We start from the raw sequence: 25893 nt of genomic DNA on the forward strand, positions 1-25893 counted from the left end.
AAGTAGGAGTTCTGCTTGAGTGTTGTTCTAACACACCAATTTTGGGTTTTTGTTTTGGTTTTTTTTTTTTCCTTTTCTCTGCTGCTACTGCTGCTAAGCCGCTTCAGTTGTGTCCGACTCTGTGCGACCCCATAGACGGCAGCCCACCAGGCTCCCCCGTCCCTGGGATTCTCCAGGCAAGAACACTGGAGTGGGTTGCCATTTCCTTCTCCAATGCATAAAAGTGAAAGTGAAGTCACTCAGTCATGTCCAACTCTTGGCGACCCCATGGACTGCAGCCTACCAGGCTCCTCCATCCATGGGATTTTCCAGGCAAGAGTACTGGAGTAGGGTGCCAGTGCCTTCTCCTTTTCTCTAAAACATAAGAATAGAGATGGGACATTTTAATCACAAAGAACCCATTTCTAGTTCTATTTCTTAGATGGGACTTGCTGAGCCCAAGGTGCCACCAACTCTTTGTTTAGAGGGGTTCCACTTTTTATGGCTGGAAGAGGGAGAGACATCATTTCTCCAACGTTCTCCCCAGGGTCTCCCCCCGATGCCAAATGAACCTTGTAGAAAACCATACTTTACATCAGGAATAATGCAAACAAAAAGCAAAAGTGCATTTGGTTTTCATGAATCAAAAGTTTTATGTGTTCATTTGAAAATATGCACTACGTTGTATGTTTTTACACTTAATAATTGGGGTTCTAGGGAAAACATTCCTCGATGTCTTGTAAGTCACAGTGCTTGTTTGGCTTTTATCAAAACCCGCTTATTGCCACTGAAAAGTCTGGAGATCTCTGAATGGGATAAATGAGAAACAATCTGTCTCCAAGGAGCTGTAGGCGCAGCATAAAACCTGGTGTGCAGGACTCCCAAAAACTGCAGCCTCCAATGTGCAAAAATAAAAGAGCCACATGATGGCGCTATAACCCAAGCAGAAATGTTACTTTTTTTGATTCTTTACCCTGTATCTGTGAAAACAATATCTGAGAAAGGGAGAGTCAGCTAATTAATTTTGCTCATGAAGGCATTTTTAGGTCAGGTGACCGTCCTTCGGGCTGGGTCTGCTAAGAATACTGTAATTTCCCTTTTGTCCATGAAGGAAAACCCTGGTTGGTGGAGATACAAGAAGAAACATGGATTTGGAAGCCATTATGACCCCTGGCTTGGCTCAGTCACTTAATATTTGTGCGGTCTTGGGCTGTTTATCTGACTTCCATGAGTCTCTGCTTCTTCATTTCTAGAATAGGTATAAATCTACCTCCTCTCATGTAGGAAAACACTCTTTACTTTTGTGTTCCCTACTCCCTAGTGCAGAGTAAGAATAAAAGTGTTCATTTACAATGTGTCAGGCACTGGATTAGGAGCTTCACTTATATTTCATTTAGTTTTTATAATAATCCCTTGTGGTCAATGTTTGTCAAAGGAATGAATGAATCTGTCTTTTAATGAATCATTTAATCAATTAAGGAACCCATTTACTAAAGTAGAAACCATTAGATGAAAAGGCTTTAATTCTATAAAACTCGGGTTTTGGAAGAAGCAGGGTTCTGAGGTGGTAAGAAGAAAAAAGCATGTTCTGGCCCCAGGAGGAGACCAGCATTTGAAAAGGCAGGTGGGCTTCTCTGGAGACCATTAACAGAGGAGTCAAGCACAGGAATAGGTCTGGCCACTATGGCCAGCCCAAACCAGAGGGGCCAAAAATAAGTAAGTCCAGCACGCTGGACTCCATGTACCTGACTCTCGATCGTTATGAGCTTACAGTACTTTTTTTTTTTTTTACTACCCTTAAGATCAGCCCAAGAGTGTTACTTTTTTGATGGAGTCTATGACAAAAGTCCAAGGACACTGTATGTGGAGGGATGCTCCTGAAACCACAGTCTCCAGTGAGGCTGTGCTCCCAGGGGCTAGAAGGTGTTGTGATTATGTCAAGCTTGGCTTATCTGGTGGATAAGGATGAATTTGCTTCTGAGCCAAGCCAGGGGGAAAGGATTTAATCCTGTCTCTTTGTTATTTTTTACTACGTACAGAAAGTTTGATGAGAGGAGTACAGTATTTTTACTAAGCTAATTTTTTCCTGATTATAAAACTAGTACCTCCTCACTGTAAAAAATTTGACAAATACAGAGAAAGTAGAAATTAGAGAATAAAATAAATCTGTAGTGTTGTTAGCTATAGCTAACCTCTGTTAACAATTTGGTCGCTTTTTTTTTCCCACCCAATGTATCATTATATAAAACTGAGATCATAATATGTCATCAAATTTGCGTTCTGCTTTTTTGTCTTAGCACTTAGTATCATGAGCACATTCCCAAGCCATCCAAGGTTCTTATGAGTATCTTTTTGATGGCCACTTAACATTAAATCATAGAGATGTACCGCAAACCTTTTGGTCATTTTTGAGGGCTTTAGGATATTTTCAGTTTCTCGTTATTTTAAATAATTCTGGGCTCAACATCTGATAGAGCACAAAAATTCTCATATATCTTTCAAAAATTTATTTAGGATAGAATCCAGGAAAGGAAATTTGTAAGTAGAAAGTTATAAACATTTAAAGGACCTTTAGATAGAGAAATGGATGGATGAATGGATAGATGGATAGATAAGATGGTTAATAAATGATAGGTGATTGATGGATAATAGACAATTGATAAATAATAGGTGATTGACATAGTAAATAGATGCTTGACAGATCATAGATAAATGATTGAAAAAAGAAAGGACGAAGTTAAGAGAAAGGTAACTAAGTTAGTTTGTTCTGATTTCTACTCCACCAGCCATGCAGGAGAGGGCTAATTTTATCTCCCACACACATACTCCATTCAGTCCTAATTTTTAATTTTTGCTTATTTTAGAACATACACACATACACACACAAAGGATTTTGTTTTCATTTGCATTTCTATTCAGAGTATTTATATCAGTAAATTAAACAAATAATTCATCTTCCAAATACGAGAAGAAACTCTTTTTAGAGAAAGTGGGGCTTCCTGCTGAGCATCGCATTCCGAAATCGCTGTCCCCTCAGGGCTCCAAGGGGGATGGGAAGCACGCCTGGACCCTGAAGCACTTCAAGAAACCAACCTACTGCAACTTCTGCCGCGTCATGCTCATGGGTGTTCGGAAGCAAGGCCTCTGCTGCATTTGTGAGTAAACTTCCTTCAAACCCTTTTTCGCCAGGAACTGGCTTGCTCTGCACATGGTTGAGCCAGTCCCAGGAAGGTTTAGGCATCTCTCCTTCCTAGCTTGAAGGACCTGCCATATTCTTCCCACAGCAGGAAATTTAACAAGACCTCCATGCCCTATTCTTATTCAACCCATATCAAATGGACGAATATTAGTCTGCTGGAGTTATGTCATGAGCCACTGACTCCCTAGAAAAAAGTTATTAAAATTCACAGGCAACTAAAAAGCATCTCATATTAATTTGAGTTGCGTTTTGCTAGTGAATGTTTGCATGATCAGAAGAACCTGAGGGTTTTTTTAATTAAATTAATATTCATAAATACAATGGAAATTAAAATTATCCATTTGTTGTACTTTATAATCCACTTAGTGAAGTCAGATTTGAAAGGAGTAAAAAAAACAAGAGAAAGGAGGGAGGGAGCCTGGAAAAGAGAGCAGAAGAAAAAGATGGAGGGGAAGGAAGAGAGAAGGGGTGATAGTGGAATGCATGTGAATTTGGGGGACAGGAAGAGAGGGGAAGGGCTGCAACAGGAAGGCTTTGCAAGGCCCAGGGTGTATGGGTGCAGAATCCTGCCTGCCCCCACCCCAACCTCAGGATGCAAACAGCAAGCACTCAGCCTGAACCCTCCAGGGACCGGGGACCTGATGCTGTGGGGAGGACCCTTGGGTATGGTGTGGGTCACCAAACTGTTTCATCTGCCATGTACGTGGGAGTCAGGCAGCAGGCAACCTCCACCACAAAAGACATCGTAGCAGAGCTGGGCCCAGTGTCCCTTGAACAAGTGTCAGCACGCATAAGAAGGGGCCCCCTGTCTTTCCAGCACCCTCTCATATCTGGCTCTCACGCAGTTTTCATAGACCCAGCCTCATTCCTAGCAGGTTCTAGGCCTGTGGCATAGTAGTAAGTAGTAACAACAATAAATTTGTGGAATAGCTATTCTGACTTGCACAAGTGGTGCTTTATACAAATCATTTAATGCTGCAAAAGCTCCCCAAAGTAAAAGCTAATTTTATTCCCATCTTGTAGAACACTCTGAATTTCAGAGCTGTGAAGGCACATACCCTAGATCATGTGGGTAGTTACAATGGGCAGAGCCAGAATTCAGGCCCAGGTCTGCCTGTCTGCAGTTAGAGAGACCCTGGCCTTGCTCTCCACTCCCCAACATCCCGACATTCAGTACTGTGTTGCTGGCATAGCCAGGGTGACACCTCACATTCCCTTTAAGGGATGTTTTCCTGCTGCGTTCACCAGTGAAAGCCAGTGGGCGGGGTGGAGGGTGTAGAAGCATGTCTGGGAAGTAACCATGGATTCCTGTCAGTGAATAACTGGGGACTTGAATTTCCAGTTGGCAAGGCCAGCTCCATGTGTCCCCTGCCCCATGGAGGGAGGCCTGGGCCTCAGCTAGTGGGGAAGAGGATGGCTGACCTTCCCTAGGTGGTCACTCACAGGCACTATTCTTATTTATTTATTCATTTATTTTGCAGACTGTAAATACACTGTCCACGAACGCTGTGTATCCAAAAACATTCCTGCGTGTATCAAAACGAACTCCAAAACCAAAAGGGGCGAGGTTGGTGACACCAGTTGCCTTGTTCTACTGCATGCTGTGTCCCGGGCAACATATCCATCTCCACAGATTCCTGGACAGGAAGGGGCTTTGGGAGCTTTATCCTGTCCCTTCTCTGCCTCGAGGACCACGCTGAAACCATCTTGTCCATCCATCAATCCATTCAGCATCTCGCTAGTACCCACCCACCCTTTGCCAGGCCCTGTTCCAGGGGATATGAGGGTCATAAGGTGGTCCTCAGCCTGGGGAGCCATGCAGTCTAGTGGGAGGAGGCAGGCACATAAGCAGAGCATAATGTAGCGAGCAGCGTGGTAGTGATCGCACTGTGTGGGACTGACAGTTGAGGCATGGGGGCGGAGGGAAGGGAGAAGAGACGAACAAGGAAGCTTTCACCAAAAAAAAAACAAGTGGCATTTGAGTTGTGTCTTGAACCCAAGTCAGTAGGATTTCACAAGGAATTGAGGAGGACAAGGCGCTCTGGGCTGGAGAAACCTCAAGAGTGAAGGCATGGATACGTGGCTTATTCTGGGGTCTGCACTTGGTTTAGTGTGACTGGCATAGAGGAGGGTCAGAGGGAAAGGCAGGAGATGTGCTCTGGACTGGGGAGATCAGGCTGAGGAGCTGGGAAGGAGGTTCATAAGTAGCTAAGGGACGGCTAAAGAATTTTGAGCATGTGAAGAGATGATTGGGTTTGCAAATTAGGGTCACTGCTGGTACTCGGGATAAAGAACCTACCTGCCAATGCAGGTAAATGTAAGAGATGCAGGTTTGATCCCTGGGTCAGGAAGATCCCCTGGAGGAGGTCATAGCAACCCACCCCAGTATTCTTGCCTGAAGAACCCCATGGACAGAGGAGCCTGGTGGGCTACAGTCTAAGGGGTCACCGAGCTGGACATGACTGAAACAACTGAGCATGCACACATGCTCTGACTGTGGTGCCGGAAAGAGATCAGATCAAAGAGGGGCAAACCCGTCCAACAGTTCAGGCAAGATAGGGCTGCCGAGGGCCTGCCTGGGTTGGGTCTGTGCTCGCCTTCTCTGCTGTGTCTGTGCTGAGCGACTGCCCCCTAGTCACGCCAGCTGTTGAGTGTTCTGACTGTCTCACTGGCAGAGAAAAAGGACTTAAAGGGAGAGGGGAGAGTTTGAGAGAGAATTTGGAGGTCCTACCACCAGAACTTGGTGGCAGTGGTGTAGGGAATGAGAGAGGGAAGGAGGTTGGCAATGGCTACCATGTTTCTAAGGTGGCCACGTAGGGGTGCCATTCACTGAGCCTGGAAATAGACATTTCTTCCTGTCCAGGGGAAGGACACTCAGAGTTATTGCAGCGGGAAGAGCCCATTAAGGAATCTGAGTCAGGAGATGATGAACAGGCGGGAGTAGTCTCCAGCCATCCGCAGAAGGAGTCTGAGAGAGAAGGGTGCCTCCAGGGACACGCATGCATGCCTGCGAGGCACCACGTGGCCTCTTGTCTGCTCCTCCCACACCATGCCCATGCACACGCCTTTCCATGCCCACGCCTTTCACCAGGACATACGGTGCGCCTCCTGGGCTCAGGCCCTGAGCCTGCACTCTGGCCACTGCCACACTCGGAATAGAGGGAGACCACTAGGGCACATTCCTGGCTTTCTGAGACTCCAGGGGCAACCCAAGTCCTTCACTATCTCTTCTGATCCCAGAAGAGGAGGGAGAAGGCAACGTGGTGTTGGGAACGTCCCATAGACTTGGAGTCAGGAGACCTGGCCCTGAGTCCCTGCTTGGCCACTTCTCAGCCTTGGAACCTAGGACCAGTCACTCAACCTCTCTGAAGCCTCATTTTTTTTTCTATATATAATGGAAATAATAATAGTCTTGGAGCAAATTAATTGTGACCATGTTGGTGACAGGCTGATTAGGAAACCGAGTTCTTTACACCCTCAGGGGTGAACGGCAGGTGAGAAACCATGAAGTAAATGGGACATTTAGAGCAACAGTTTTACCAAAAACCTTTTGGGAGGAGGACACAGTAACTTAACTGATAAGTAATTTAAAACTTTTATCTAATACAAACATGGACGGTGTCAGGCAAATAGTCCATGTGTTTTTAATATTGTGCTTGTTGTTGGCACTTCAGGCTATGCCCCCACATTTCCCCAGAGTCCATATCCACCCCTTCTGCTATTCAGGGTGCCATAGTAGAGAACAGTTTTTAGAAGTTCTGTAGAATTCCTGGGGTACTTAACTGAGTGCTCAGGCCCCCCAGAATTTGGCATCATGGGTCACTTTGCACTTACAGTCACATGCATACACATAGGTGCCCACCTGTTTCCCAGGTTCCTGGGCTGCTCTAGAAGCAGGTCCTGGCCAAGAAACAGGTAACAACCAGCTCTGCAGGAAAAAGATGTGAAAGCCGCTAGCTGATGACCACACTAATTCCTCTGGGCTTTCTCTCTAACTTCCTTACAGAGTGCTTCTCACCCTGGGCTGCACATTATAATCACTCAGGGGGCTTTAAAACAAACTAATGATGGGCCTTATCCTCAGGGACTTTAATTTACTTGACTTGGAGTGAGAGCTGGGCATTAGGACTTCTAGAAACTCCCCAGGTGGTCTTAAGGGGCTGCTAAGGTTGAGACACACCAGCTAATAGAAGCAAGAAGGGCAAAGGGAGTTCCTGATCAGAGTACCTCCCAAGGCCCAGGGCTGTACTAGGAAGGCCCTTCCAAATAGGCTGGCTCCTTTAATTCTGCCCGCAAGCCCAGGGGTAGGGCTTATTATGCCAATTTCTACAGATGAAGGACCTGAGACTCAGAGAGGTCCGGGAACTGGCCAAAGGTCACCCTGCTATAAAGTGGAAGATCAGTGACTCTAATCAGCTTGGTCTGCAGACCACGCCCTCCTGTGTTTCCCTGCACAGAGCAGCCTTCCAAAAGAGAGCGCTTGCAAGCACATCCCTTTGCAAAGAGGTCCGCAAGACAGGCAGATGGACTGCCAGACGAGGCACTGCTCAGAGGCTTAACTGCCGGGAGATGGACTGTTCAAAAAGCAGGCAAAGTGGCTTTCGTCTAGCTTGATTAGAGTGATAGTGATTAGGTAGGGAGAGACCACCCTGTGCAATTCAGCTAAGCTGCCCAGTGCCCGCTAAACAGGAACCAGCCCTCTGGCCTCCCCATCCCTGTGCTCTTCCCAGACCTTCTCCTCAGGCCCAGGGCGCTGGGCCGTGGGTCTGCAGCCTTCCCTGGTATCCTTCCCTTCCCTCCTGCAGGTGATGCAGCACGCATGGGTGGAAGGGAACTCCTCCGTCAAGTGTGACCGGTGCCACAAAAGTATCAAGTGCTACCAGAGTGTCACCGCGCGGCACTGCGTGTGGTGCCGGATGACGGTGGGTTGGCGCCCAGGGCAGCCCTGCTTCTTTTCAGTGTGGGTTGTTTTTTTTTTTTTTTGCTCAAGCTGCAGCCAGGCAGCAGTGGACATCTTGCCAGGGGGCGTGAGCAGAGCTCCATGGGCAAGGCTGGAGGGGGCACCCAGAGCCACTGCCAGTGCCCAAAGTCTAATTGCCTCCACTAAATCATCAAACTGTGCAGAGAGAGGGTGTCCCCCCACCCCCACCCAGGTCTGCTTAAGATGATGCTGGCCAGTCTGCTGTCTTTGTGACCAGGCAGCTGAGAACAGCAGGCTGGACCATTAGCTTCCTTCTCCTGGGTATTGGCTGGGCCACAGGCATTGACAGATTGAGAGAAGAATCAGACACCAAAATCACTGTGTCAGAGGAAGCCGCAGTGCTGATAGCAGCCCTACTGCCTGGGCCAGAGGCCTGTGCCCCCCAGCCGCAGCAAACGTCCACGTCCATCCTGGACACCCAGAGCTGCCTGACCTGCCTTCCATAGCGGACTCGGTGCTGCATCTTGTCCCCTTTACCCCCAGGTATCATAAAAAGGACATATCTCCAGATCAGACTGCAGAACTCTGAAAACACAGAGGTTGAGCCATGGGGTTTACTTCCAGCGTCTCATGAGTTTCTTCAACAAGATCTCCTTCCTACCAGTGTCTCAGTGCCTAGGGAGCAAACAACCAAGGGGGCCTCTGGAATCCCCATGCAGCTACCACACTGACGGCCCACAAGTCTGCCTGGGACCATCTCGCTCCAGCTGCCACGGGCAGCACTGGGTCTCCTTTCTCTGCCCACGGCAGACTTGGCATCCCTAAGCACACACCGCACATGCAAACACACACTGTCTAAGCTATACTGCCAAAGCGGCAGTGCATCAGGATTTGAAGGCGCCCTAGACAACTTGCCTCCCTAGGAAGCTTCTAGCCTCTCATACTTGACATTTCCTTGAACACTTTCACTCACTCTCGTCTTCATTTTTCCCCTCCAGTTTCACCGCAAGTGTGAATTGTCAACCCTGTGTGATGGTGGAGAGCTCCGAGACCATATTTTGCTGCCCACATCAATATGCCCCATTACCCGGGTAAGTGTTGCCTCCCAACCACAGGGCTCTGTCTCCACCCCCCACCCACCTCCACCACCCCCGCCCCGGGCCACCCCAGCTCACATTTCCGATGCAGGAGCATTTAGACATTTACAGCCCTCTGCGGGCTCCCTCAACAACTCTTAGGGTTTGTGTTTCCAGCACAAGTTGAAGAGAGGTCAGTGCTGCACAGTCAGGCTGTCAGGGAAAACTTCCCAGGCTGAAGCAGTCCCGACCACCAGCCACCCAAAATGCTCTGAAATGGCCCAGCAAGAAAAGCACATTCTTCGTTCCCAGCACCTTGCAGGCAGATCACAGCTCAAGGAACCCCAGTCACCACCCGTGCACAGAGAGGCTTCCCAGGCCTCCCTTATCTCTGTCTCCCTCTCTTGCTGTGTCCAAACATGGACTTCCCACTGTCTTGAAGATTTCCTAGGGTGTCCCAGCCCCATCCTGGAAATGAAAGCTGCAAAATTAAACTCCAGTTGTCCCCATCTGAAATTCTTTCTGTCTCCTGTGTTGAAGACCCTTTTTTCAAACCAAGTACCAAAGACCTTAAATTGTTCTCTTTTCATCTTAGAGATGTGGCTGAGGATCACTGACTCCTCACATTTCACCCTTTACTTGACCATCTTCTTTCTCATTAAAAATTGATGGAAAAAAAAAACACTTTCAAAAACCATTTGGCAGTATCTACTAAGTTGGAGTTACACAAACTCTATGACTCAACAAGTCCCCTCCTGTCTATCTGAGAAATACAAGCATTTATTCCATCATAAGACATGCACAAGAATGTTTCTATCAACTTTCTTCATAACAGTCAAGCACTGGAAACAAGCTTAATGACCACTGACAAGAACAGATTAATAAGTTGAGCCAGATTCACATAATGTAATACTGTATCGCAATGGAAAAGAGCCATGCTTTGATGCAAAAATATGGGTAATCCCAAAAATATAATGCTGAACAAAAGAAGTTGGACTCAAAAGACATGGTATATGATTCCATCTATATGAGACTCAAAAGCCAGGCAAAGTCAATGTGGCATCAGGAGTCACAACAGAACGATACCAGAAGATGCAGTATGACAAGGGCAGGTACATACGCAGAAATTCATAGAACTGTAGGTTTAGATTTGAGCATCTTACTGTATGTGACATAAACTTCAATAAAATGAATAATAAACATTGAAGAAAAAACAAAACCGGAAAGATGACTTACTGTCATATCGTTTAGGTAGTGCTAAGCATAGAAACCAGATCTCAGGCCTTGCTTCTCAGAGATCAAGCTTCTAAATCAACAGAGTAGATTTCTGCCCATTTCAGTGTTTCCTCTGAAACACTGTGTTCCTTCCAGTGTCTTGAAGTCAAAGTCAGGGCAAGTGATGACAAAGGCCTGGAGAGTCTTTGAGGAACCCAAAGGGAGCATTTCTTTGTTTTGGTTCAAAGCCCCACTTTGAAGACTCCATCCTATGCTATACTGGTTTTCTATTCTCTTTCTTTATATTAACCATTTGTTTTTCTTTTGATTTCTTTTTTTGCAGCAGGCATATTTTTTTCAAAGGATGCTTGTCTTTCCTCTCTTTTCACAGGACAGGCCAGATGGGAAGTCTGATGGTAGCGTGTCAGCCAAGGGTGAACTTGTCATGCAGGTACCTCAGCAAACCCTGAGTCTATTCATTCCTTCTAAGCTGGTCCAAGGTTGTGGAGGGGAGGACAGGATTTGAGTTCTAGAGAAACACATCTTAACATCTGCCTTCTTATCTGATCGATTATATCACAGAAGACACTGGATTTCCAGTCTCTGGGGTTACCTTTGGCCACCATGCTGTAGGCAAGAAGTGCAAAGGGAGGTTGGTTGGTCCCGTAGCTGGCCACACTGGCTTTATCACCCTTTAAGGAACACATTGCATAAAACTTCAGTATGCATACCCCCTGAATAATAACAAGAATGTGGCCTAAAAATAGACAATTGGGTTTTCCAAGACTGCCAAGCTGTCTCCAGAATGTGATCTGCCAAAAGAGTTAAATAGATCCAAAAGTTCTCCTTCATCCTTAAATGTGTATTTAAGAACTCAGTTGTTTTTTTTTTTTTTAAGTTGGATTCACCAGTGAACTTCTCTCTGTGCCTTTCACAAAGAGCCAGGGAATGCAGAAAAGGCAGCCTGGTGAGGTGGAATGAGAAACAGGAAAAGAAAGAACACTGGGGCCTCTTCCTCTCCCTCTGACCCTTAAGTTTCCTTGTTTGAAAAGGCGCATAGCAAATCCCTGCACTGCCCACCTCCCAGAGATGCTCCAAGATTCAATGAGAACTTGTAGATGAGTATAAAACATAAGGCACAGTGATGCCAGAAGCTTGATGCGGGAAAGCTCTAGACACCTTGAAGGGGAGAAAGTCAGATGGAGCATGTGCACAGCGCAGCTATGTCAGCTCACAGCTGGCATCTATCTGCTTGTCCTGCATCTGTTCTGATTGGACAGTGTCCATGCTATGCAGGTTGTTCAGCATTCTGAATATCACCCCCAGAGGTAAAGACTTACTTCTCAGTCTCCAAGATGCTTCTGGGTACCACACAAATAATCACCCTTGGCAGATGAAAAAATTCCTAAAATTTGTAAAGAATGTTGCTGTCCATTTCAACTTATCTGGCACTGGGTTTGCTGAATTTTTAGCTTGAGATATAGAAAAGTAGGCATAAGACAGTGACTATGGAGCAGCGCTGCTCCTCTGTATCAGTGTATCTTTCTGCTGAAGCTACAAGTATTTACTTAGTATACTTGTCTCTGGGGCAAAGGGATCCTTGGTAGGAGGGTTATACACACTCCCACCCTGCTCTTGAGACATTTAATATCCAGTTGATGTTTTGAGACATTTAGGCTTCCCTGTTGCTTAGATGATAAAGAATCTGCCTGCAATGCAGGAGACCCAGGTTCGATCCCTGGGCCAGGAAGATACCCTGGAGAAGGGAATGGCTACCCACCCCAGTATTCTCGCCTAGAGAATCACATGGACAGGGGAGCCTGGTGTGCTACAGTCTATGTGGTCACAAAGTATCAGACAAGACTAAGTGGCTAACACTTTCACTTTCGCTTCACCCAAGAAAATAAAACATGAAATCATGCAAATAAACAATACCAAACAAAATGCAGAAGATATTATATGCTTCAAATGCCATAGTTTCCATTGCAGTGATCAAGCAAAACTTAATAGACAAAGTAGGTCTTGAATTGGGCCTTGAGGATGAGAAGTTTTTCTTGAGGTTTCTGTGAAGGAAATAGACATTTCAGGGCATTAAGGAGGAGAAGAAACCAGTGTGAGCAGCTCCACAGGGTGGGAATTCACTCATAGAGGGTAAGAGCCAGACTTGGCTGGAGCTGCAGTGAAGGTTAAAGTGATTAAGGGAGAACCGATAAAACAGGGCTACACATAAATACCTTGCAGGCCAGGTTAGTAGGTTTGGATTTTATGCTCTGGGTAATGAGATGTCATTAAAGGATTTTGAGCAGGAGTGGTATGACTAGTGATGCCTGGGAAAGAACTGCATGGGGCGGGGGTGGGGGAGGGGGGGGGCAGCTTACAGGGCTTCAGCTGAAGTGAGAAAGGCCTGAGCAGTGTGGGCATTGTGGCAGCTGCTGGAGATAATGAGACCTTCCAGGGGAAGAGCTGGCAGGACAGGGTCTTCCCTGGGTGACTGGATGAATAATAATAGTAGCCAGGAGAGAGGACCAGTTCTGGGGTGAAAGAAGGTAAGTCAGATTTGGGGCATGTTCCAGTGGCTGAAGATACCCCCTTTGACAGCGAGAAAGGTAGAACCAGAGCTCGGGAGGAAAACTGGGGCTGCAAATGTGGATTTGAAAGATGCTGGGGGTGGAAGTGATGATTAGCTCCATTCTATTTAGGTGTAGGACCGGATGGTCATATTTTCTAAGATCATTTCAGTTGTATCTTCACACAAGCTAATCTTGTGCTGTGGGCACAAAGCCACACCATTGCTGAATAATTTGAAGCCCCATCTCTGATCCCCACCTCAAACCTTTGTCACCATTAATGCTACTTAAAAAACCACTTAAGGCTGGAGACACTTAACTGCTTAATCCCTCAGATTAAGCCAGTGGAGCAGCACCTACTGCCTCCTGACCTCCTCTACCCCATGCCTGGATCTGCTTCCCAGCTGCCTCTCCCGGGATCTGTCTTAGTATCCACTCTCATCACATTCCTAGTCCTATGGGCTGAAACACAGCTAACTTCTTTTTCTTTTGCCTTTGAAGTATAAGATCATCCCCACTCCGGGTACCCACCCCCTGCTGGTCTTGGTGAACCCCAAGAGTGGAGGGAGACAAGGAGAAAGGTATGTTCTCTTCTTTTTTGAGATGAAGAGGCTAGAACAACTTCATGTGGGTCCTTTCTTCCCCTCAGTCACAACCGAGTGGGCTATGGAGGTGGCAGACCTGTGGTCCAGTCCCAGCCCTACCGCACATCACTTGATGACCTGGTCCAAGTGACTGAACGTCCCTGTGCCTTGGTTTCATCCTCTGTAAAATGGAGATAATAATCATTTCTTCTCCCATGGGGGTTTTGCGAGTATTAAGATAGACATAGACTTATCCTAGGGATTGTCACATGGGCCATTATTCTGTTTCCCAGAATCAGGCTAAGTTCTGAGATGCTGGTTAAGTTCCCGGGCTTTCAAGTCTTTTGTTGACTTAAGAGACATGGCAGAGGCACCTGGTTGAGACTTCTTGGCCTATTCCACCCTGAGAAAGCAGGGCACCCATCTCATCAGTGAAGGAAGTGCCCAGTCTGCAGAGAGTGATGGATGGGCAGAGCAGCTCTGCCTCCCTGTGTTCAGCTCTGAGACAATGAATTGTTGACACGGTGATCTGGCATCCACGTTTTAAAAAGTAATAAGCAGATCTTAAACAAGAATTATGAGGCCCCACCCCCAACCCCAATCCTAGGGGCCGAGCACCCTTTCTGAACTGACCTAATCAGCCTCAAGCTGAAGCCTTGAAACCAAGCCTAGATGTGGCTACTGCCCCCAGGGCTCCTCTGCCCCAGCGCCGCCTCCTGCAAGTCCTCCTGACCCCAGGACGTGGGGGACCTTTGTCTAGTCCACAAAGAGCAGAATCATATTGCCTAGAACATGCAGAACATTTGGGAGAAGTTCTCTGTGAAGGAGAAGGCCTCAGGAGAATGGAAGTTCTCTTCTCTGGGTTGCTCTGCACTGTCCTCTGTGCAAGGCGTACTACTCCTGGGGTTGGAGACTAGAATCTTGGATGATGGGGAGACTTTGAACCAGGGTGAGGGCCTGGGTGAGGCCAGCTGGACCTGGGAGTTCAGGGTCTGCAGGACCTTTGGGCAGTCTTCCCCGCCTTGGGTTTAAAGAGACCCACGTTCCCACCATCACTGGGCTGGAGAGGTACTTGCCCTCCTATGACTCCTCACAATGACATTCCCCTTCTCTGTCTTGGTCTCTCTCTCTCTCTCTTTCTTTTTTTTCCATAGAATTCTTCGGAAATTCCACTATCTGCTCAACCCCAAACAAGTTTTCAACCTGGACAATGGGGGGCCTACTCCAGGGTATGGAGACACGATCTTTACTTCTTATTTCTCCCCCGCCCCCTGTAATCTCTAAAGAGGATAGCTTTCTGAATGGTTTGGTTTTTTTAAAATCTGTTTCATCCGTAGACTTGTCCTTCCTACCAATTCACTCCTTTTCTCTTCTTTTTCTTCATTATCTACTCTTACTTCCTCCTGGAGATACTCAGGAACACCCATTAAAGCTGACTCTGGGAAGCAGCCTACTCTACTTTATCCCAGAAAAAGCTATTGATTTTGTAAGAGGGAAAAATTGCAAATGTCATTTGTGGGATTGACAAGAAGGGCAGGCTGGCAAATTAACTTATTCGCAAGGCTGTATTAGCTGGCATCTTCATACTGAATCATCAGGGAGAAAAAAAGAGTTTTCTTAGCACTGCCGGTATTTCAGAAATCTATACAGCTGACTCAGAGTTCCACAGCGTGTTCTGTTGTCGAGGCATTTTAGGATCAAGACAATTAGTTGTTCAATGAAATCACATTTTTTCCTGAATCATCCAGTTTAGAGGTGGTTCGGTGCACCCTTCCCCACCCCCACCGGCCCTTCTCCTGTCATCTGCCTATTGGCTGTTTCCCTGTGTTGAGATGGGGAGCAACAAAAGGAGGTGAGGCAGCCCCTGTGCAGCTCTCCCCAAGGTCTGTGGGAGGAGCCAAGACATGATGGGCGCTGTAATCAGAGGCTCCTCCAGCACTGGGGCTGGAAGGTACCTGAAGACGGTGACCGTCCTACCAGCCGGAGCCAGGGCACCAGAGACACTGGCCAGCCCGAGGCCGCCTCAGTGCCAGTCCTCAGCTCTGTGCCTGCCGGGCTGGGGTTTCCAGCACCCAGACTTGCATCGCTGTGCTTGGCTCACCAAGACCTTAAGAGGGTCTGGGTAAGGACTCTAGAAAGGGACTCTGAGGCCCTCCCTGGTGGTCCGGTGGTTAGGACTTTGTACCTCCACTGCAAGGGGTGTGGGTTCAATTCCTGGTGAGGAAACTAAGATCCCAAATCCCATGCAGCATAGCCACGAATTTTTTTAAGTATTTTTCATTTTTAAAAATAAGTAAGAAGAGACTGTGTCTTCAGCTGTTTGACACACAGCTATTATTTATGGCACTGATGATACAAGACCACTGAAGGGGAAAGAAACATGAGGGCAAATTCAGCACCTCTGCCGTGACTTACCTATAAAATCAATTTCAAAATAAAGCCCACCTGTGCTGCTGCACGTGCCATCACAGCCCCCGTGATAGCCGATGACTGCTCCATCTGTGACTTGTGACTGGGCAGCAGCCCACAGATGCCTTTACCAGCCTGCTCTCTTCTAGGGCATTTTGATACTTGAAGACAGACAGTACCGTCCCTTAACCACATCCATCCTAAATTGGTTTTGCCCAGGATGACAAGCCTGGTGGCTGCTTCTGGGGCCACTGTGCCCTGAGTATCTCTTTCTGCTGTATGTATCAGCCTGTAATCAGAGAGGCTGTCTAGCTGAAGGGAGCCTACATTCAGAATCCAGTTCTACAAGAGAAAGAGTTCTACAAGAGAAAGGCGGGGAGGAGATGTTAATTTGCCCACACTTGCATTGGCAGAAGACCCCAGGGGTCTCCTCAGATCACCAAGCAGGGCAAAGAGGAAATCCTGGGCTTCAGCTTCTCAGGCCCCACCCCGAGGCCTCCCCAGGTCCTGTGTGTGCTACAGCAGAGGTTCTTAACCTTTTTTGCACCAGGAACCCATTTGGCAGTCTCATGGAGCCTATGGACCCCTTCTTAATATTAAGAGAATATTTTTTAATGTATAAAATGAAGTATATAGGAATACCCAGGGAAACTTTATTGAAAAAACAGTTACTAAAGGTTAGACAACAAATCTGTGACGGGAAAGCACACATGATTTATTAAGACGTTACATAGCAAGTTCCAGAGGCGGGTCTAATAGCTACTGTAAATTAAAACAGTAATGAGCAGAAGTGATGATAGAAAATGCCTGCCACAACTGTAGTAAAACATTGAAATACCTGTCATTTCGGCTGCTTAACAAAGTCACAGGTATTGTTGAAGGAAATGCTAATTTTCAGTTAGAGTTTAGGGAAGATAATAGTGTAACATTTTTTCAAGTTCAAGGCCCTCTGGATTCTACCCACAGATCCCTTAGATATGCACCCCAGGTTAACAGCCCTGCTCTACAGGGTTAAGGCCCCTGCGGGGAGATGGTGCTCACTCCACTTAGGTTTGGGGTGGGATGAAGATTCATCTAGTTCAGTGCATCTCAGGAGCTGTGAGGGCAGAGTAGGTGAGAGCCAGAAAGGAGGCAGATGTTGGGGGTTAATTGTATTGGCGCCCAAATAAGCAAACTGTGGATTCCTATGCATAAATCATAGACAGTTTCTAGAAAACCATTTTCTGTGTTGAATATTGAGTCAGAATCTCCTTAGACAAAGATGGCGCCATGGGGTTTGTACTCAATGGCATTGCTTAGTACGTTCTGGTCTCAGAACGCTAAGTGACCCTTTCAACCCCAAAAGGAGTCAAGGTCATAATATGCTTCCAGGGAAGGGAGCAGGGCGTTGGGGTGGGGTGGGGGGACTTTGACTCAAGGAGTGTCAAAGTTCAGCCTGTAAACAAAACCATTTTGGCCTTTCTACTTCCCAGACTTAACTTTTTTCGTGATACTCCAGACTTCCGTGTTTTGGCCTGTGGAGGTGATGGGACAGTTGGCTGGATTTTGGATTGCATTGGTAAGAATGGGCTGGAAGGACCTTTGTAGTTGATTTACAACAAGTGTATTTAAAGTTGTGCATGGCAGTGGTAAGTTGCGTCAGTCGTGTCTCTTTGCGACCCCATGGACTATAGCCCTCCAGGCTCTTCTGTCCATGGGATTCTCCAGGCAAGAATATTGGAGTGGGTTGCCATGCCCTCCTCCAGGGGATCTTGCTGACCCAGAGATGGAACCCACATCTCCTGCTTTGGCAGTCGGGTTCTTTACCACTAGCACCACCTGGGAAGCCCATATTTAAAGTCAGAGGAAGGTAATAAAAAAGAGAAATGGAACCATGCCTTGTTTATCTTTGTTTCTACTCTTGGACCAATGCTTCACTAAATACCTACTTCAGGTGGACAAAAGAAAGCAAACACAATGGAAGTATTCCCACATGTACAGATGTTAACAGCTTAGTCTCAGGCCTTGCTTCAAAAATATCTGTCATGGGCAGGATTTGGGCAGTTGCAGGACAGGCCAGATGGGGAGACTGGGGGGAAGGCAGCAGGCCTGGGACTCCAGGCAGGCCCAGGGTGCTGGATAAAGGCAAGGGAACTAAGGATAGATGCATAGTGCAGGGCAAGCCACCTTGAGATGAGCGCCTAGAGCCCAGAGCCCACAAAGCACATCTAGAAAGCTCAGATCAGTTCAAGCAAAGAAAAGCTGTGATGGGGCATGTCCAATATGCTTTGATCAAAAGGGTGATGGGGATGGTGGGGAGGGGCCAGGCTGGGAATCAGGAGGCCTGCCTGGATTTGTGGGTCCTTGGACACAGCACCACCAGGAAATGATGGAGAATGACTCTAAGATTCTGGGACAAGGGATACATTCAAGATCTAACCCTGGAGAGCCCAGATAAACACTGAGATATAGAACATAAACTCAGGAAAGCAGCCAAGGGAATTGCTGAGATGGTCCAGAGCATTGAGCCTGGGCTGCTTGGCTGTCTTCATCCTTGGGTCCCCAGATCCTCCTGTGTACCCACAGGTGCTCAGCTCCCATGGAAGCCCTGGCAATGCATCAGTTCAAAAAGGACACCATCTCACCCTCATGGAGCTTCCTTCTAGAGGGAAGAGACAGGCAGTAAACAAAGAAATAACTGAAATATACAGCGTGACAGAAGGTGATTAAAAGAGAGAGAGAGAGAACAGCAGAAAATGGGCAAAGGGAGCTCAGCAGTGGGGGTGGAGTTGCAAACTAAGACAGGGTGGTTTTGAAGGCCCTGAGGAGCAGATGACATTTGCATGGAGACCTGGAAGAGGAGAGCTTCGCAGATGCCCAAGGAAAGAGTAGTTCAGGCAGAAGGAACAGCAGATACAAAGGCCCTGAGGCAGGAGCAGGAGAAGGCCAGTGAGGAGGCTACAGAGCACGCCCAGGGTGGAGTCTGTGAGGCGAGAGGGGCCGGAGATAGAGCAGAGACGAAGCAGGGCCAAGTCACTAGGACGTAGGTGACGTGATACGGAATGCGGCTGTCATACCGTGAGGGTCCCAAGATGCTAGATTCTTTTGAGCAAGGCAGGGGCACAACAGATTACAGAAACTGAAAAGGGTGGGAGCTGGGAGACCAGTTAGGAGGCTCCTGCAGAGATCCAAGGAGGGGACCTGGGCCGTGAACCACAGTAGAGACAGAGGAGGTGGTATGGAGGAGTCAGGGTCTGGATAGCTTTGGAAGATGGAGCCCACAGGATTTGCTGACCTCCCGTGGGAGACAAGTACTTCCTCTGGGACGAGGGGCGTGGAGGTGGGCCAGGATGGACCCTGGACAGGGTGGAGAAGGCTGGGCCCCCAGGGGTCATAAGCAAACCACCTGGGCTGGGACATGCATCCCCCACACCTGCCACATCTGCTCCCTCACAGGCACTCTGGTTTCCATGGACACAGCCCTGCCAAGCAGCCACCCACGGTCTCTTGTCACCCAGGGCTCTGGAGTTGTTTGTGGGAGGAGGGAGGCATCCTATGGGAGCCAGGGAAGAAAAAGCTGATCAGCAGAGGGTGGATGGCTGCAGTGCTAGGAGCTGCTTGTAGGGTTCCCTCCCCATCGGGAAGGAGAAAGTAGGGTTTGCGGACAAGCTTTATAAAATTCATCTGCAGAGGACACAGGTGATATATGCTGCCCAGAACAGAAAGAGCCTGTGAGGTGATCTGTTTTTTCACAGGTTAAAAAACAGAGATTAAAAAACAAGAGTGAAAGGAATAACTGGACAATATTCATTCATTCATCCATTCAAGAGACTGAGGCCCTTGTTCAGTGCTCTCTGCCACCCCATTTCAGCTCTGTCTCTGATCTGTTCTCATGCAATAGCCAGAGTGGTCCTTCCTGAATGTCAGTGGGGTTTTGATGTGTGTGAAGCACGTCAGTGGCTTCCCAGGACTCTTAGATAACGATAAAACCAATGCTTCAGGGGCCCAAAGTGGTGCCTAGCAGCTGCCCACCCTTCCAGCCTCATTTCCTACCCCCTTCCTCCCCCTCGAACACTCAATCCCTTTCCGACCCTTGAAGACACCAGTGTCCCTTCCACCACAGGGCCTGTCTGTTCTGCTCCCCTGGCCTTTGCTCCGTCGGCTTCTACTTCAGACCTCGGCCTTCCTTGGGGAAGCCTTCCCTGATCACTCATTACAGGACCACAGTCCCCTCCTTCCCAGCATGCATTTGAAATTATGCGCCAATTACCTCATTAATAGCTCTCTCTCCCTCTCAATGGCAGGCACCGTGGGAGCCAGAGCCATGTCTTTTTTTTTTCCTGCTGTTAGAGCTAGAGCACCTAACACAGCATCTAGGCCTCCAGTAAAGGTGTGGAGATGCTCCAGCAAATGAGATACAGGGCACACAGGAAGGCCACAGTACATCTGGGAACAAAACAGTAGTCATTCACAAAGATAGTGTGAATGAGACCATCCCTGGCACTAGAGAAGCACTCTGGAGAGCCACGAGGTCCAGACTAGGCCAACCAGGAAGGGCCTCTCCACTGAACCGCATGTTGACATGGTGAGTGGGAAGCAGGACGTGAGAAGGACGAGGCTAGAGAGTAAGGCAGAGCTGAGAAGGGCCTTGCTGCCAGGCTAAGGGGTGATGGGAGTCATGGCAGAAGGCAAAGCAGTGAGCTAGGGTGATCAGGCTTGTGGTTCAAGGATTGCCTGCCCGGGTGGCCCTGTGGAGAACATACCAGGGGGTGAAACTGGAGGCGAAGAGGACAGAGAGGGGCCGCTGCAGCAGTAGCAGTGGGAAGGACTCATGCTGTGTCAGAACTCAGCCATCACCAAGGGAGGGAGAGGAGAGAGCGGTTGGAAAGCTATGGAGACAGCATGTAGAAATTGATGTGTGAACGGATGTGTGGTGAGGGAGAAGGAAAAATCTAGAATTATATCCAGGTGTCTAGCCTCAGCACTGTGAGGATGGTTGATCTGCCACAAAGGGAACCACAGAAGAAGGGGCAGACTTAAGCAAACAAGGGTCTCCGAGGCAAAGGAAGAGTCCCAGCAAAGGCCGGAGGCGTAAATGCATTGTTCTGGGGAATGGGAAAGTCCACCAACTTACTCCATCTCAACCCTCCTGGCAGTAACCTCAGCCCTGAGTCTTGCCTCAGCCATTTCTGGCATGAGTGTGACAACCTGGGTGGGGGAGGGGGTGAGTGGTCACCTGTTCTGCTGGGGCAGCCCTGGCATGAATTTCATGCAGGATGATTCTTGTATTGCCCCCTACTCAATCCCCAGCCGTGCTCCCCAGTCACATCACCCTCATCCTTCCCTGGCATTAGATGCTCTGAGCTTTATATAAGTGATATCCCCTGGAGCCCAGTGGGTGTCTGGCCTCCTTCAGCTTTCCCAGCTCACTCAACATGCTGCTGTAGATATGCAGTCAGATGAAAACATACACGTTATGCTATGCTTTCTCTAATGGTTTGGCCTGATGCTCCAGCACAACCATCGTGGGAGATAGGATCAGGACTCTGTGTGTTTACAAGTCTGGGAAGTGGTGGAAGTGGCAAACTGTTCCCTAGGTGCCAGATAACATCTCAGGGTTTGGCTTGTTAGACACAATGTTATTTTTAAGCTTTTGAACCTGAATGACTTGAGGTGAGGCATCTTCAGTTTCCCATGCCTCAGACCCACCTGTTTTACTATTTATGCAGCTGCTTAGGCTCTGAAGAAAGGAGGAGTATGGACTTGGAGGGGCAGAAATCTGGGTTTGGATGCTGGCTGTAGAATGACTTTCCCTCCATGAACCTCCATTTCTTCATCCACATGAACGATAATATCTTGCAGGATCTGTCTAAGGGATAAGTGGGGTAAATGCTTGTTTTCATTGAAGATTAAAACTATGCAAACCAATGTTTTTGAGGTGTACCACTGTCACCCCTTGGAAAGAATTAGGATGAAATAAGGATGAACCAGGTGTAAGTTACTGGGAGACAGATTTAGCTCAATATGAAGGCTCCTTTGCAGTGGTTAGCTTACTGCAGATGGAAGAGATGGCTTTAAGGAAGTAGTGAGTTCCCCAACAGAAGTATTCAGACAAAGAATGCCATAGAGGCTTTCAAGCATTAGATAAGGGGTAACTGAACAACTTAAACCTTCTGTAATCACGTGGCATATGGTTCTGTCTTCCTCTTCATGGGTTGCAGATAAGGCCAACTTTGCAAAGCATCCACCTGTGGCTGTCCTGCCTCTTGGAACAGGAAATGACCTGGCCCGCTGTCTCCGCTGGGGAGGAGGTGAGTCTGCGTGGGAGGGGTGCTATCCTAGGGACAAGCACCCCAGTCTACAGGGAGGCTCTGCAGAGCTAGGCTGAGCTCCCCTTTTAAGGATTACATTCCATGGAGAAATACCTCTGGGATCATGTCTAATCCATGCCTTTTCCCTGATGCCAAGGCCTGTGTCTGCCCTTCACAAGATTTACTATCAGCCTGAAACTCTCAACTTTGAACCTTTCTCCCTCAGTGTGTGTGCTGTGTGCTAAGTCACTTCAGTCGTGGCCAACTCTGTGCGACCCCACAAACTGTAGCCCGCTAGGCTCCTCTATCCATGGGATTCTCCAGGCAAGAATACTGGAGTGGGTTGCCATGCCCTTCTCCAGGGGATCTCCCTGACCCAGGGCTCCTTCACTGCAGGCAGATTCTTTACCACTGAGCCACTGGGGAAGCTCCATCTCCTTCTGCAGAACAAGACAATTCCTTTGTCTCCTCTCCAGGATTCATCCCAGTCAGGGCTCACATAGGAATTTTTCTGCCTGAAATTCCCCCTCTCCAAATTACTGACCTTCTGCTGAAACTGAGACTCAGAATGTAGACTGAAAAGTCCAATTAACCAGTTACCAGGGGCATTTCAGATCATCCCAGGGCCAGGGCCTCTCATTCTGAAATTCCCCTAAGGGGGACCTCAGAGTAGTAACCAGCATATAGGGCAATGGGCAGGAGCTAAGAACTCTGCAAACTGCAATAGCCCCCACGGAGCTGAGCACGCTCCAGAGAGTGGAGAGGTTCAGGGCAGCACTTGAAGTGGACAGATCAGGGTGGCAGGCAGAATTGGGATGAGACTCCAGATGGCTGATCAATTCTGGGAGTGATCCAAGACCAGGCCCGTAGCGGTCAGTGTGCCTGCTTGGAGGGCGGGGTCAGAGCAAGCAGAAGCTATCCCTAGAAGGAAGCTGGCAGGCATGGGAAGAGCTGCCAGGGTCCTCAGCCACACACTGGGCTTGGGAAAGACCCTCTACTCAAGAGGGACAGCGGACTGTGGCCTCAGACTCTGGGCATCTAGGCAGCAGAGCGAGGCACCAATTTCCCGCAGCTCTGCGCTCCCAGTTAGCATCAAGGCCCTCAGCTACCTCATTGCCTTCATTGCTATCTCATGATGCATCCCCTGAGGTGCTGACCAGACCCCTGACAACTTGAAAATGCTCTTCAAGCTTGTCCCAGAGGTAAGCAGGAACATGGAAGTGTTGTTTGAAAGAAAAGACTCTCTCTCCCACTAACTTCTTACTTACAGTTCACTTGCTACATTGGTTTTCCATTGCTACTATGTACAAACAAGGGCTTCCCTGGTGGCTCAGTGGTTAGGAATCTGCATGCCAACGCAGGAGACACAGAGAGGAGGGTTCGACTTCTGGGTGGGGCAGATCCCAGGAGTCCATCCCAGAAGGAAATGGCAATCCACTCCAGTATTCTTGCTTGGGAAATCCCATGGACAGCAGAGCCTGGAGGGCTACAGTCCATGGGGTTGCAAAGCATCAGACATGACTTAGCCACTAAACAACCACAAACTATGTAACAGCTAATAATTATAAACATAGAGGCTTAAAATATCCTTGTATCCTCTATAGGTCAGAGGTCCCAGAACAGCGACTTCCCTGGTGGTCCAGTGGCTAAGACTCTGCACTCCTAATGTGGAGGGCTTGGTATCAATCCCTGGTCAGGGAACAAGATCCCATGTACTGCAATTAAGACCCAGTGCACCCAAATAAATACTTTAAGAAAAAAAAAATTCTAGAACAATGTGACTAGGCCTCAGCAGATAGAATCAGGGCACTGAACAGGCTGTGCTCCTCTCCGAAGACTCTAAAGGAAGAATTTCCTTCTAAAACTCTTTCAGGTTGTTGGCTGAATTCCATTCTTTGTAGATCTGAGGTCTCTGTCTCTTTGCTGGTGGTCAGCTGGGATTCACTCTCATATCCTAGAGGCCTTCCTCGTTCCTTGTGTGATGGATCGCTCCATCTTCAAAGCTGGCAAAAGAAACACTCCCTCAGTTCCAATCCCTCTCAAGCTTCGGACCTATTTCTTAAGGAAGAGCCCAGTCTTTCTAAAGACTCACCTGATTAGGTCAGATCCACTTAGGATAATTTTGCTTTCTTAAGGTCAGCTGCGCCATATAATATACCAAATCACAACTGACTAGCCCATCTTATCCACAGGTCCTGGGGTTTGCTGGGTATATAATCCCTCAAGGGCAAGAAATGTGGGGACCATCCTAAAATCCTGCCTACAGCACTGGTCTTCCACATCATGACACAGTCCTGGAACAGATCCTTAGTTCTCCCATGTGCAGCTTCCCAACCATCCAGCGCACTGATTCCCCAGGGCTCGCTTCGGCTACACAGGCCTACCCATCTTTGGCCAGCACCCGGCCCTACCCCTGCTATTCTGGCTTCCAGATTGCCCCGGCTTCTGTCTAATTACTCCAGACTGTCCTCTCCTTCCCTGTGGCCCAGGGAACCTGAGTGACTCTGGCCTGGACACACTGGGAGTGTCCCAGGGGTGCCCCACCCCACAGCTGCATGCGCAGCAACCAAGCCTTTCTGCTCTGGGGGCAAATGCAGGGCTGCACTCTGCAGGTTATGAAGGGGGCAGCCTGACAAAAATCCTGAAGGACATCGAGCAGAGCCCCTTGGTGATGCTGGACCGCTGGCATCTGGAAGTCATCCCCAGAGAGGAGGTGGAGAATGGAGACCAGGTCCCATACAACATCGTGAACAACTATTTCTCCGTCGGTGTGGTGAGTTGGCCAGGAATGGCTTTTCTGCATGGAAGAGAAGTGCCCCGGTGGGCAGGAAGGTTTCTAGTCTTTCACGGTCCACTCTGGGTCCCTGCTCTTTGTTTGTCCCAACTTCCCCCTGCCTCAACTTGGGTCCAGGCATCCTCACATCCAGCCTGGATGTGGACATCCTTACTGCACCCAGTCCTGTCCTTGTTTATGCAGGAAGTTCCTGCCCCTATCATTTTACCTAACACAGGAAAAAAAACAGCACATTTTTCAAAAGACCTATTACTCTTTGGATAATTTGAAATAGTTAAGGAAAAGCAACACCAAAAAATAACAAAGGATGAGGTCAGGTGGAGATTCTCAGGTGAGCTTCCAGGGATGGAAATGCTGATGCTCCAGGGAAAACGTTGTGGTCTTAAGCTGGCTCCCTGGATTAGTTCTCAGAATTCTCTCCTGTCTTTTCTCCTCCTCCCAACCCCACTCCCCACACTCCAAGTGTACCTAAGCCTCTGGGGCATCTCCTCCTCACTGACCCCTTAGGCTGAGCTCTGTGTTACCCCTAAGTTCCTCTGTGGTCACCTCTGCCTTAGACTAAAGGGTTTGTTTCCATGTGCCCGACTTAGCCCCCTTGCAACGCACACACGTACGCATAAATACATACATATACATGTACATACACACGTACATACAAACACACACACTATAAGGACAGCAGCACATTCCTCTTTCTCCCCCAGCTCCCATCACATGTAGCACAGCTAAGTTAGTTTGTTTTGCTGAACTCAGCTTCTGGTCCAAAGTGCATAGGTTGGACATTGCTTCCCAAATTGTTGGAGACATGACTGAGGGGGAAAAGGTGTCAGTCTTTTCCATAAATAGATCTGGGGGTTGG

General features: G+C 48.2%; 1 protein-coding gene across 3 annotated transcripts in view; it reads left to right on the forward strand.

Annotated features, from left to right (window-relative positions):
• DGKG (diacylglycerol kinase gamma) overlaps positions 1-25893 on the forward strand; it is a 170840-nt gene that overhangs the window by 47815 nt on the left and 97132 nt on the right. The window contains exons 9-18 of one of the 3 annotated variants that reach the window (XM_068968791.1): positions 3017-3134; positions 4660-4745; positions 7984-8100; positions 9098-9190; positions 10782-10841; positions 13459-13538; positions 14696-14770; positions 17423-17508; positions 22151-22240; positions 24853-25013. In XM_068968791.1, the coding sequence (XP_068824892.1) occupies positions 3017-3134; positions 4660-4745; positions 7984-8100; positions 9098-9190; positions 10782-10841; positions 13459-13538; positions 14696-14770; positions 17423-17508; positions 22151-22240; positions 24853-25013 (966 nt within the window). The remainder of the gene's footprint in view (positions 1-3016; positions 3135-4659; positions 4746-7983; positions 8101-9097; positions 9191-10781; positions 10842-13458; positions 13539-14695; positions 14771-17422; positions 17509-22150; positions 22241-24852; positions 25014-25893) is intronic. The other 2 variants (XM_068968868.1, XM_068968942.1) reach the window with 2 other exon arrangements.

The sequence above is a fragment of the Capricornis sumatraensis genome, chromosome 1 (genome assembly GCF_032405125.1).
Source record: "Capricornis sumatraensis isolate serow.1 chromosome 1, serow.2, whole genome shotgun sequence".
NCBI classification, from domain to species: domain Eukaryota; kingdom Metazoa; phylum Chordata; class Mammalia; order Artiodactyla; family Bovidae; genus Capricornis; species Capricornis sumatraensis.